At 40.9% G+C, this 13,267-nt stretch overlaps 2 protein-coding genes and 2 non-coding genes across 7 annotated transcripts; all 4 read right to left on the bottom strand.

Moving 5' to 3' along the window:
• Positions 1-3,098: 3,098 nt before the first annotated feature.
• LOC100283655 (60S ribosomal protein L13a) lies at positions 3,099-4,832 on the bottom strand. The gene is made up of 4 exons (NM_001294276.1): positions 4,518-4,832; positions 4,307-4,423; positions 4,124-4,211; positions 3,099-3,344 (listed from the first exon to the last, which is right to left on the bottom strand). The coding sequence occupies exons 1-4, from the start codon at positions 4,787-4,789 to the stop codon at positions 3,201-3,203; spliced, it is 621 nt and encodes a 206-aa protein (NP_001281205.1). The 5' UTR covers positions 4,790-4,832; the 3' UTR covers positions 3,099-3,200.
• Positions 3,492-3,573, bottom strand: LOC111589370 (small nucleolar RNA SNORD24). Its single transcript, XR_004849798.1, has one exon. It is a non-coding gene; the product is annotated as a small nucleolar RNA SNORD24 (small nucleolar RNA).
• Positions 3,756-3,835, bottom strand: LOC111589405 (small nucleolar RNA R12). The gene has a single exon (XR_004849830.1). It is a non-coding gene; the product is annotated as a small nucleolar RNA R12 (small nucleolar RNA).
• A 3,294-nt stretch (positions 4,833-8,126) lies between the features above and the next one.
• Positions 8,127-11,872, bottom strand: LOC103625877 (Haloacid dehalogenase-like hydrolase (HAD) superfamily protein). 4 transcript variants are annotated; one of them, XM_035958796.1, is made up of 8 exons: positions 11,116-11,872; positions 9,702-10,449; positions 9,370-9,656; positions 9,186-9,267; positions 9,036-9,102; positions 8,766-8,960; positions 8,618-8,678; positions 8,127-8,535 (listed from the first exon to the last, which is right to left on the bottom strand). In XM_035958796.1, the coding sequence occupies exons 1-8, from the start codon at positions 11,405-11,407 to the stop codon at positions 8,360-8,362; spliced, it is 1,908 nt and encodes a 635-aa protein (XP_035814689.1). In that variant the 5' UTR covers positions 11,408-11,872; the 3' UTR covers positions 8,127-8,359. The 4 variants fall into 4 exon arrangements, with proteins under 4 accessions (XP_035814689.1, XP_035814690.1, XP_008644497.1 ...); XM_035958797.1 differs by having other exon boundaries at positions 8,766-8,951; positions 11,116-11,598; XM_008646275.4 differs by having other exon boundaries at positions 9,370-10,449.
• Positions 11,873-13,267: the final 1,395 nt, after the last annotated feature.

A 13,267-nucleotide genomic window follows, 5' to 3' on the forward strand; every position in this document is an offset into this window, starting at 1 on the left:
CATATACGTCGTGGTTAAGAATTGTGAAATACACATAAGAGTATATTTGTACAATATCAAAGTCCCAACAAGTTTATCTGAGCAAGCTCATTAGAAGACATCCCTGGAGCCTGGTTTCCATCCAATTTAATATCTAGCTTGGAGCTTGCACCTATTTTGTCCTTTATGATCATTATTTTCATATCACCTACTTGCTCCGTGTGCAAAAATGAACCGATGGTGCCATTCGCTGTTTCATGTAATCTTGTATGGTTCGAAATCAGTTGCTGGATAGATGCAACCGCTTTGAGGACTGCAACATCCACAAACAAACTGTGGAGTAGGAAAGCCTTTCTGTCTCTGATTTGCCTCTCCTCAACTGTTTTGCAAGGCATTGCAGCAAAAATGGCAAATTCTTTCACCCATACGTCCAAACATTTGATAACATAAATTCAGGATGTGAAAAATAAACCTAACCTTGTTGTGCTCGACAAATGCCTTCATCAGAGCCTTGCAGGCCTGCAGATTGCAAATGCATTTCTTGTCAATAACCAGTCGTTCCTATTCATGCGACATGGTCATACATACAAGATCTAGTGCTTACTCCATCAAATGCACGACTTGTCTGCTGCAACAGTCCAACACAATGAATTTAGTTAACAGACACTTGTTTTCAGACTTTGTATCAGACGCACATCGATCTGGAAGAAGTCGTCTTCTCTCTTGTCATCAACGAATGGGCGGGACGACCTCCTAATATCTGCAATCAGTCACATTCTATTCAGAGAAACTGGGAGAAAAAGATTCCCGTATGCAACTCGCCAAACCTACTCAATTCTGAATCAGCAAAAAAAACTGCATCAACGAAATCAAAATCCAAGAGAGTGGCAGCTGGCGCGAGCACTCACAGTGCAGCGGCGGCGTGAGGTGCGAGAAGGTGAAGAAATCGTAGAACTGCTCGAGCTTCGGCGGCGGGTACATGGGCTCCTCGCCGCCGGGCGCCGTCTTACCGGGCGAGGGCGACCCGGCTATGGCGGACTCGGCCGCGGCATCCGCTGCATCGGGCTTCGGCTCGGGCTTCTTCGCCCCCAACACTTGGTTCGCCTCCAAGACCGTCCTCGGAGTATTCCTAACCCGCGCGCGTGTGGGCGAAGGAAGCGACTGCGGGGGAGGAATGCGGCGTAGCGTGTCCCTCCATTTAGCGTGAGAGAGAAAGAATCGGGGAGGGAGAGGAGGAGGAGGAGGACGCCGGTGAAGGGGAAGGGGGCACACTGTAGCCCCTATATCGTGTACAGTATTAGGGGAGGGGGGGCGCTGCGGACACCGTTGAAGACAGTCTTACCACCGTCGTCCCCATGCACCTACCAGCGAGTGGATTTCCTTACTCAAAAACCGTGCTCAAATACGACCCATCCCGAATTAGGGAAACATTGAATTCTGTCGGATGAAAACGGATGGAAAACCCACTCTCCTCTTTCCGTATTCGCATTTTATCGTCGAAAACGGAATCGGGTCGGAAATAGTTGGAAACGAAAACGGGAGCGGGATAAACAGATTTGCTAAAACGTAAATACTAACGAAACTCATAATTTAATACAAATAGAATGGTATTGATGTTTGACTAGTGAATGATTGGTAGGACAATAATATAAAACAAATAGATATAGAGAGGCAACATTCTATTGTTGTTTGGTTGCTAATTGTGTATATTTAGTTACATCCGATGTTGTTTAAGACTTTATATCACTTGTCATTGAAAAGAGCTCATGATTATAATAGACAATTATGCTATAATTTGTCATCTAAATACACGAGATTTTAGTTTATATACTAATGCATATTAGTCTCATCCCATATTTATCAAATACGAAATAAATACGTGTTCAATCTTGATAAAAACGGGATCCCACAAAAACGGACGGAAACCCTCTTATGTTTCCGTCTCGTTTCCATATTTTTTTCAAAAATACGGAAACGGTCAGGTTAAATATAGAAAATGGTACGGATTGGGACGGGATTTTAACCGTCCGTTTTCAACATACCTGTCATAGTAAATACGGCCCATCGGGAGTTTGCGAATCAATGAATTTTGTGGTAGTATCTACTGTATTCAAATGGTGTGTTGCACGGTTTGCCAGATGCGATTTTGTTTCTAATCCTGCTTTTAAAGTTTGTGCTTATGCCTCTAAGGCTAATCACAATGGAGGTTTGATGAGATGTTTCATGTATTAATTAGCCTCTCACATCAGCTATTTGAATGACATATCATATCATTTAAGAAAAAAGAGTTTCATGAAGTTTTATGGGGATGAAACCATATCAATTAGTTTCCAAGGTCTTGGAAACTTGAGAGTGTTTTGTTTCATCTTCATATAATTGAGTAAATTATATTGGTTATTTATATGCAGCATTTAAGATGTTAACATATGGAATGGTGAGATGAAATAGGGACATGAAATCTTTACTGTGATTAGCCTAAAGGTTATTCCTATCGGTGATTTCATACAAATTTAATAGTGTGCTAAATAAGTTTTTTTTGGTGACATGTCATAGTATTTAAGAACAACTACAATAGTTAGCTAAATTTTAGCTCTCTAAACCACATTTTTAAGAAGTTAAACAACGTTGGGAGCAGAAAAATATAAGTTCTCCAATAGTTCTCTAAATATAGATTTTAGTTACGTAATGCAATATAAGTTCTCCAATAGTTATCTAAATATAGATTTTAGTTACGTAATGCAATCAACATTTTTGTTTAGAAAGTTGCTAAATAGTTGCCAAATGTAGAGAGTAAATGGGTTAGATAAGAAATTACTAAATTTAAGTTCATTTAGAAAATTGTTATAGAGTAGTTTTTATGTAAACTGACTAAATTATTGATCTAAAGAACTACCATTGAAAGTGATTTGTTTCATTCATATATTTTACTAACTTCTATTTGGCTCTTAAGCGAGAACATTTAATTAGTATGTTAGCGGCGTATGAAATAATGACGTGAAATGAGAAATTTTGAATTGATAGACATTGTTTCATTCATAGTTTTATAGCACTTAAGATGATGTGGTTGCGTTGGAAAGAGTGCTACGAAAATCTAAGAATGTGAATGCGAACCACATCTGATAAAACAAACAATACATTCACCGGCTAAAAAATGTGTTCGGAATAGCACTCAAGATTATACTGTCACAATTTTAAAACGATGGATCAGATGTTCCACAAATTCAGTACTTGATCGGAGTAAGAATGTCCAGCTGGGACCCTAACTTCTCCTCGGCTGTAGCCTCAGCCTTTAGGCGCAGCTTGGCCAGCTGCTTCCTCCTCTCATAGGCCACCTTGGCCTTCTCCTTCCTCTTCTCCTCAAGCTCCTGATAGAGCACCAAACAATAGGAATCAGATACCAGGACGCAGCAGGATAAATTTCAATGGAAAATAACACAGCCATTAAACATCAGCAACTCCTGCAATGACTCTCAAGTGCTCATATGAACTGTCTTTCTAATTGCAATGTGATGGGCCTCAGAGATCTTGGTGGTTAGGATCATCAAACGGGAACACCCATCAAGAGTAGCAAATATTTTGATCACATCATAGGCACATCACATCACAATATGAACGAACTAATGATTCGATTTACATGAGTCGGATGCCCAAGAGAAAAAGCCTACACAGATCCAAACATTATGCATGTGTCAAATAATCAGCAATGGTGACACAAACATCAGCCGAAGCGTGAGATTGCCAGACCAAAGAGGCAAGTATATTCAGACGTGGCATGATTGTCAGAAGTAGCTGGTTCTTAAAAATCATATTGTAAAATCAATGGGTATCGGAATGATTTTATCTTCATCATCCAGAATCATGCAGAGAATAATCTCTCACAACATATAAAAAAGCTAATGTAGCAATAGGAATTCAACAATATGAATAATTTCACAACAATAGAAGATGTCCACCACAGACAAAACTAAGATGCCTGAATCACCAGAATAATCATAACATTATGTGCAAAAACTGAAAACAGTTCATTTCCAATTAGAATCAGTATATTAATTACTAACTCACCCAAACTAGCAACAAGTGATTAAAGTGTCCGTGCAAAACGATGCCACTTATGATCAAGAAAATATGAGTGGGAAACACTCACCCTGATGGTGTCATGGTAGTTCCATCCGACCTCCTTAGAAAGCTCACCAAGGAGGCAGTACTTGTGTCCAGGTTGCAGCCTCAGGACCCTACGGACCACAACAACAGAATATCATCAGACAAGAACACAAGGTAAGATCAGCCATCAATCAGGAAAATCCCTAATACAAACGAAGACACGTACTTAAGAGCGTCAGGGATGACCAGGCGCTTGGTCTTGTCGTACGGCGGCGGGACGCCCTCGTACGTCTTGAGCCTCGCCAGAGCCGCCTCCCCCCTCTTGGTCTTGTGCGGAATCATCCTGCAAAACAAACGCAGCACGCATAAATCTCACCAGCCAAAAAGGACGTGGCAAAATGAAACCGGACGGATCCAGGCAGGTGTTGCTTACACACCCGCGGATGGTGCGCCACAGGATCTTGGACGGGGCGCGGAAGTGGATGGGCCCATGGGATGGCTTGGTGTTCATCCGCTTGCGGAGAAAGCGGAGGTACTTCATCTTCTGGCGTACGAGCCCACCGGACATACAGATCTCCTCGCAGCGGACGACGACCACCTTCTGCCCATTGAGCAGTTCCTTGGCGATAATCGACGACAAGCGGCCCAGCATGTGGTGGCGCGCGTCCACCACGATGCGCTTCGCGCATACGCCGGAACCCGAGACCATGGCGGCGGTTTACCTGTGAAGCGGCGGCGGCGTTAGGGTTTCGTGCGGCTGGGGGAAGCGAGTGGAATAGAAGAATGGCGCTAGGGTTTCTCATTTATAGAGACGAAGGATCAGGCTCATTAATGGGCCAGGCCGTAATACGTTTATTCTTTAAAGTAAGCCCACAATACATTTCTCTTTTACCTTTGCCGAGTCCTCTATGTCTACCCGAAAATCAGTAAAAAATAAGCTTGACAACTTCATTTTTTCTAGAGATTTTATTTAAAGAAAACTAATTCATCTTTTCTTGGGGAAATGAAGTTGCCAAACTAACATTAAAAGCCAATAAAAACAACGGTTTCTAGCTGAGAAATATGATAAATCGTTTTACTTGAATTTTAAATGTAAAACAATCGAAAAAACTGAAACCCAGTTTCTCGGTAAGAATCATCGTTTTTTGGGTCGGTTTTAGCAGTAACGGCGGTTTATGGTAGTTTATTGTTGTTTTTATTTGAAAAGAAAATCGCTCGGTTTTAGTAGTTTTTTTTTAGATTGTTTTCCGTTAATGTCAACCTCTGGTTTTAGTGTCTAAATGGGTGGTTAACCTTGTTTTCGAATCCTGGCCTCGCCGCCACCCGTGTCCCTCCCGTCTCTCGCAAGCGCTCATCTTCCAAGACACGACTCTCGCCCTCTCCCCTGGCCAAAATTGCAACTTGTGCTGCTGTCTCCAACGGCACATGTCCCAGCAGCAACGGTTGATCAATTTTTTTATCATAAACCGATGTAATATACTGCCGTGGATTGTGTGATATCCTTAACAAAATTAATAGAGTACTTATATTAATAAGATGCATCTTTTTTCGGAAGTGTACCTCAAAACAATCTATAGGTTAAGCATACTTAGCCCAGAGCAAATGTGCATAAGTGAAGCCAAAGTACCCACAAATGACTCGTGTTGGTCCACGGGGATGGTCTGTGGTTTTAGAGGACGGCCAAGAGTAAGTATCGCTGGTCTAGATTGGACGGGGTGTTACAACCGAAAGTAGTTAGTTTGCTGGGACACTATCCTAGGCACTCGACACTGTACAATGCACACCGAACAGTCCGGTGCACCGCAAGCTGGTGCAAGTCTAGCTTGCTTCAGCTAAACTTATTTTGCTTCTTTTGGACCTGACTTAACTGAGTTCCTGGCACTTAGGCAAACATGTTTATCACACAAAACAATTGTCTAAGTGTCTAGAACTTTACCTTTATACTTGATCCGTCTAGATTTGCATTATGTCCTTTTTCCGAGCTCAATTTGTGTCATATACCTTTGCTCATACACCATGCTAGTTAAACATAATGTGTTGTGCATCTAATCACCAAAACATTATAGAGATGGCCCAAGGTCATATATTCCTTTCAATTAAAAAAACAAATTTTTAATCCTAATGAGAAACCGTGTTTCTCAATCGAGAAACGATTTTTGTTTGTTTTCAACTTTTTTCAACTGCTTTGCATTCCAGAACTAAATAAAACGGTTCTGGGGTTTCTCGGCGAGAAACCATTGTTTTATAGTTTTTTCATAGATTTTTTAAATTTTGGATGAATTGCTAGTCTGGTCTGGTATCGGGAAATCGGATTGGTTTTTGCGGTTTTTTAATCCCTGAGTGCTATCCTGTAGCCTTATTGGTTATAAGTTTGGTGTTTGATTTTTACCAAAAAACAAAGTAAGAAAACAAAATCAAACTTGTCAATTTTTCATTTTCTAGTAAACTGGTTGGTTCCTAATGTCTGTAAACTTGAACCGATGTTTTTTAAAAAAACTAAATGCCTAGTCCTACACGTCGTCGATCATCTCATACCACTTAAAGCGAATGATGTCAAAGAGAGAATAAATTAAACAACTCAAATATCTAGTCTTTAATCTAAACATCTAGTTCTCATCTAATTAAAAAATATGCAAAAAGTAATATATCTAGATGTGCAACTACAATTTTGCTATGCTTTTCTGCTATATTTACCATGCGGTCAAGATTCTTATCCTATCAATAGTCTAATGAGATAAACTTGAAAACTGGCAAGCACCGGAGCGTCCTCTATTGTTGTCAAGCTGATATGTTCATAATTCATCAACTAACTTTCAATTCAAGGTGTGCTACTAATTATTGTATCTTATCACTTTTAGATCGCAATGTCAAGGTACCATCAATTTTCGATGAGTTCATGGTAGATGAAAATGAACGTAGCTCGACAAATGAAGCGGTAGTATTTATTTCAGTTGACATATTTATTTCCTATCCTGTATGATGATATGCACTAATTCTGTAGGGAGAGAACCAGACTGACGATGAAGAAAGTGGTGAGGACAGTGAGGATGAGGACCGGAGATATGAAGTTCTTCGTGAGCCTAGCTAGTAGCTCCCATTCTTCTTGGTGAGGATGTTGTTGTTGTTCCTGTTCTTCCATATAATTGCGGTTGTGCATCGATTCTGCTTACTTACATTGTTGTTAGCCTAGCCAGTAGCTCCCATTCTTCTGTATAATTTTGTTGTTGTGCATTTTGTAATGTGCATCGGACTGACATAGATCTTGCTATTGCTGTGCTTCACCGACTAGGATTTGAAGAGGTTAGCGGGTCTGTTGGGCAATGCATGATCTTCATGGGATGGTGGGAGTATAACTGATGGCTGCTGCTATTTTACCGCACCAGTTTCTACCGCTATTTCTTCTCATGACACTTGCAGATATTCAGTTGTTCATTAGTTTCAGTTGCACAAGTTTCTGTTCCACAAGTTTTAGTGCTCCAAAGCCTCATACGACGCTTAAGTCTTGATTTTGGTAGCTTGCTGCTACACTTATTCCTTAATATAGTGTTGTAGTTCTATTTTGGAGATGCATGTACTATGACTGTGTGACATGCACATACTACTTAGTAAGGGATGATGCTGGCTGTTTAGATTTATCTAGCTTTGTGCATTATAAGGATGTCTATTAGCATTGCGCCTTTATGAGTTGTGACATTTGAATCTGGATGTTTATTGTGATGTTGAGCTGTCTTTAAATTTACTTAGTCCATGATTTACTCATGAGATGCCACAATAAACATTTACTAATCATAAATTAATTAAACTGAATAAATTTGTATTGCCGTTTATTCTGTCTATACAATTATTTTTATAATTATACTATATGTAATACCGTAATTGACATTTAAACGTGTATCACACTGATGTGATACAGGCTAAACTTTTTTCAGGGTCACCGATACTCCTAGGAACTCCCTGCTACTCTAGGCAATGAGGACCCCATCCTTCTTTCTTTAAGACCAGAACAAAAGGAGGCATCACAATTAATCTTTAAAACGTGAGGCAAATGAAAAAAAAGCATGGCTGCAAACAGTTTGAGACTGAGATAATGTCAGACAATTCATTCATTTGGTCTGATACCTTTCGTAGAGCCTGCAATTTAAACCCATAGCAGAAACTCTGTAATCTTCAGTACAGGGATACAAGCAAACTACTCAGAGAAGATCACTGTATACTGATCATGATCTTTTGATCATGGATAACCACAGAACTCCCAGAAAAAAGCACGACCCTTGGGAGTTCAAGCGCAACATGTCAAGGGTGCACGCCCTCTATCAGCAATCTGAGCATAGAAGTTCCAATGCGGATCGCTCTCAGTAATGAAAGGTTGACCAAACGGATTATCACGAACAAAATGCTGAACATTATCTGCAGCGGCTAGGTTCTGCAGATACACACGAAGGTCTCCATTGGGACCTGCTTATGAGGAATTTGAAACATAAAGCATGAATAAGCTGTAGTAAGGTATAGGTAAAGCATCATAATCATGAGCACATACCCAGCGAATCGTCATTCCAGTTTAAGTAACTGTAGGAGTGAGGAAAAATGGCAGTATGCGGCTGCACAAGATAGAGAAAAGCAGTTGGTGTCTCGTATTCAGTATAAGTGAACTTTGAAAAGCTTGGCATAAGAGGTTGGACAAATACAGGATTGCGCAGAGCTTTGTAAGGGGAATCATCCACTAGTAATGTATTCGAAGGTGAATAGTCCCCCACTTCCCATGGAAGATCTTGTTCTTCCACGTTCCATAGTTTTCTCAATTCCTTCAGCACTAATGGCTTGTGCTTATTCTCCAGTGTTTTATGTCCGGTGAATGTGCATTTAGACATGTCCTGGACATACTAAGGTTATTAATAAATATATTAGGAGCAAAGAAAAACTCAGAAAGATAACAAGCATTTGTTTAGTTGACTTACCCAACAAAACAGTAGGTGTGGTTTGAATTCACTCATAACAATATTAACAACCGAATCAACATTTTCTCTGGACAAATTAGAATGCCACAATAAGTACCAAGTAAACAAAATAGGAAATCCGAAATGGAGAAAGATGAGAAGAAACCATACTTTTTTCTTGAGGACCATATGCCTAGCTCAAAATTCAGAGCACAAAAGTTGAGAAAATCATCGCAGTAAGGCCTTCGGAATACTGATAAAAAAGATATATTATCATATATAAACATCTTCAACCACATTCTGGATCAGCAACGTGTCAAATAGTAATTATAGGTGATAATACTAGAACTTTCACCTAATTTTCTTCGAACCTTGGCATCAGCCATGTGAGCGTTGTGGTAGTCTTCGTTGATATCCACAAGTAAACCATTAAGATCTAAGATGAGAAGCTTTTTCTTCGGAGGCCTTAAGGACTTTCCCAGTGAAAAGACATGTTTGAGTTTTTCTGTATATTCCTCAGCCAAATGGGAAGGCTTCAGGTAGTTAACATTGTGACTGTTTGACAAGCATGCTAAGTCTTGCTCTTGTAATCCATTTCTTACCATATTTATGTAGTCAGAATTACTCTTTGCCAGTTCATACCTATTTTCTAAGGTGTTGTCAAAACTATTCTTTGCCAGTTCATACCTATTTTCTAATGTGTTGTCAAAACTATTCTTTGCCAGTTCACAGCTCTTTTCAATAGCGCCTTCCAAATTCACATCAAATGGTTCTGATCTCTTTGCATTGTTGATTAAAAGTAAGTTAGTCATGGATGTCTTGTTCTGATCTTGCTTCTTCCTCTGTTCCTCTAGTTTAAGGGCTGAAGTACAGTTCTCAGAAAACGTCACCAAACCAGAATTATCAGCAGCAGTTGATGCTGGAGAATCCTGTAAATTAGCTTTCTTGCGACGATTGTGCTTTTTCCTGCCTCTTCTTTTCTTTCTCTTTTTTCCCGCCTGTAAACTGCTGGAGTTGAGAGAAGATACATTTTCATTTTCCCAATATTCTTCCAACTTCTGCGAAGAGCAGTAACCAAGACACGTTCTTTCCTGGTACACTTCTTCCAGGTTCCCTAGCAAATCGGCACTCTTCATCTTGTGATAATCCATATCAGTTCCTTGTTCAGTGCAACTATCAACTGGGGATTTTACATTGGATCTCTTAAGTATCTTACTCCTTGAGGCTCCATTTTCTCTGGTAGAATGTTCACGACGGGCAAGAGAAGAGCAGGCAGCACCTTCAGCCACAGAATCTTTTAGCGCCTCATTTCCGTGCTGAAAATTTCTCTTGCTTGTTTTATCTGACCTCATTATCTTCTCAGTCATAGTTTGCAGCACATTATCGCTCAGACGCGATGCCATTGCTTCCAAATTGCAACTTGCTTGCGGGGCATCTGCCAGACAATTCGCAGTGTCACAGCAATCTCCTTAACCATAAGCGTATAATTTTTTCAGTGCAAGCTAATTTCAACATCCCGCACCAAAATTAAACTAAGGAAATATAACAAAGGAAGTGATATGCTTGTCTATCGTTTTTTAATTTTTCTGATAAATATGTTTGAAAAGTGAAACTTGCACCCTTTCAAAATACTAGCCAGAAATCTAGACCAGTAATCAGAGTGATCACCTAATAAGTGTGCAGAAACAATTTCCTAACATTTGGGCCAAGCATCAGTACCACAGGCCACACAAGTTAGCATCTCAAAGCCTACGGCAGCACGCAAACATGAATGCGGTGCGGCGTTGGAACTTGGAATACGTATGTAGTACAAGCCTACAAAGGCACAGAACAACAGACGAGTACACTAGTAAAAGTCGCCTTAAATGCAGATTTTACTTTCTGACAAGGCGCCGCAAAACGTATTTTGCTCGGATTCTGTCATCAAAGTCGCCACGGAATTACTACATTCCACAGCTAAAACTACTACTGCCTCAAACGAGGCGTGATGTTTTTTTTTTGCCCAGCAATACACAACACATAGCGGTCACGCAACCATGATGCCTATCACTATGGCAGATGGCGCGGCGCGGAACGCGAAGCAAAGTCAGTAGCGGCATACCTGGAACGGGAACGGGGGACGCAGCCGGTGGTTCGTCCGACACCCCAGCCGCGCCCGCGTTCCGGCCACGCCGTCTACGAGGCCTCCGCCGTTTCCTGCCCCTCGACGCCGGCGTGGCAGCAGGACCGATCGAAGCCACCGGGGTTGTGACTGCTGCGCTCTGCGGCTCCACGGCCAGCACGGCCGCACCGACCTTCGTTTTCGTGGCTGCAGCTGCGCGCTGCCGCTGCCGCAGGCGCCGTCGGCGGTCCCGCCGCCTGGACGCCGCGCGCGTCGCCGGCGGCGGGTCCATCCGATCTAGGTCACCGAGGAGATCCCGAAAAGGAAAGGGCCGGCATCTGGGCACAAGTGAGAAGCGAGAACTCAGAAATATGACGCTGAGTCGCTGACGCGTTGAGAGCCTCGTGCTCTTCCCCGATGGCCAAGACCCGAGGGTGAGAGCAGAATGGACGGACCCGGACGTGGGCGCGTGGCGTACGAACTGTGCCCGAGTGATTCGCGTAAAATAGAGGGATCAAGCGAATGATTCGAGTCGACACAGCCTTCCGGCTGACTAGGTCTGGTAGGTGAAGTTTGTAAGTTCGTTCGACTCGTGTTTAGTTTAGTTTGATTTATTTTAATTTGTCATAAGTTAAATTAACATCTCAGCTCAGTTTATTAACGAGCTCGTTAGATCGAATAAGCTAGTATTTTATTAGCAAAACAAAACTTCCACTTGTATTGGATGAACTAGTAAGTTATGAACTATATTTTTAAGGTTTAATTGATGTGTTATACGAAATTATTAGTATTATTACTTTTTTCAAATGTTAATTTAGTATAAAACTAATTAGTAATTAATTATATTATATATGTATATTGTTTTTTTGGTGTGGCTCATGAGTTAAATGAGTCAGCTCGAGCTTGCAAACAAGCCAAACCAAGTTAATTCTTTTGCTCGGTTACTTAAAATCGAGTCGAGCTGCTCAAGCTCAGTCAAACCGATCCAAGCCGACTTAATATCCAGCCCTATGACTAGCTTGTCCCTAACGTGAGGGTTCTCGCGACGATGTACTAGTTCGGTCCAGTTCCAACAATGCACTTCTCGGACCGAGAAAGTGAAACAGCTTGGCGCTGCATATTAGAACTCATTAAAGCCCGATTCACATCATTATGCTCAATAAAAGGAATGAGAGAACCTCCAATAGAAAAATATTGGAAAGGAAAAATACTTCTAACATGAATCTGTTCCCATGCAATAGTCAGGAATTCTTGACGGTATCTAGCTGGAACAACCTGTTCTTCCTGAATACCCTGATTCAAGGACAAAGAATTTCCTGCTGCTATCATATAATATTCATCTCTATTTGGTGATAAATAAACTACCTGTCTCTCTTTTTTTTCTTTTGCTTTCTCAGATATTTCATAAAACAGACTCTCTATAGATCCCCACTAGTGATCAGATCTCGCATGAATAGCTAACGATCCGGTAAGTCCAACATTGTGTGTTTGGTTTGAGGGATGAAGTTATTCATCTTCTTCTCACTCCTCACTTTTTTATTTGGTTTGTAGAATAGAATGTGTTGATCCATCATCACCTCATTCATCACAAGCTAATAATTAGTATATACATGAGGAGTGAGTTGATTCCACCAAAATTGATGGAATGAACTTATGATGCATCACCTCATAAAGCATAAAGTGACTCCACAAACCAAACACACCATTAGAGAGCCACTATTTCTCTTTTGCAGCACAAGTTTAGTAAAAAATAGTTGTGCCTATAAAACCATATATGTTAAAAAAAAAGAAATAGCTCCATGACCCCACCGCCCCCTCCCTGGCTCCACGTCTTCACCCTTTGCCTCCTCAGAGCCGTAGAGAACTCAATTATTTAAGTTAGATTAACTCTCCACCACGATTAGCAGGCTAAGGGCAACTCTAGTAGTTATATAATTATACTATCTAAATCGTAGATTTAGCAAGTAATCAAATCATATAGGAAACAAAAAAAATCATCTCATCCAACAGTTCTCTATATATTACTTTCTAAGAGCAACTCCAGTAGTTACCTAAATTATAGCTCCTTAAATGGATGTTTAGTAAGCTGCTAAATTAGATTTGCAAGTAAAACTCGCGTTGATCTCCAACGGTTCCTAAAATATAGGAAGCT

This window comes from Zea mays, chromosome 5 (genome assembly GCF_902167145.1).
Source record: "Zea mays cultivar B73 chromosome 5, Zm-B73-REFERENCE-NAM-5.0, whole genome shotgun sequence".
Taxonomy (NCBI): Eukaryota; Viridiplantae; Streptophyta; class Magnoliopsida; order Poales; family Poaceae; genus Zea; species Zea mays.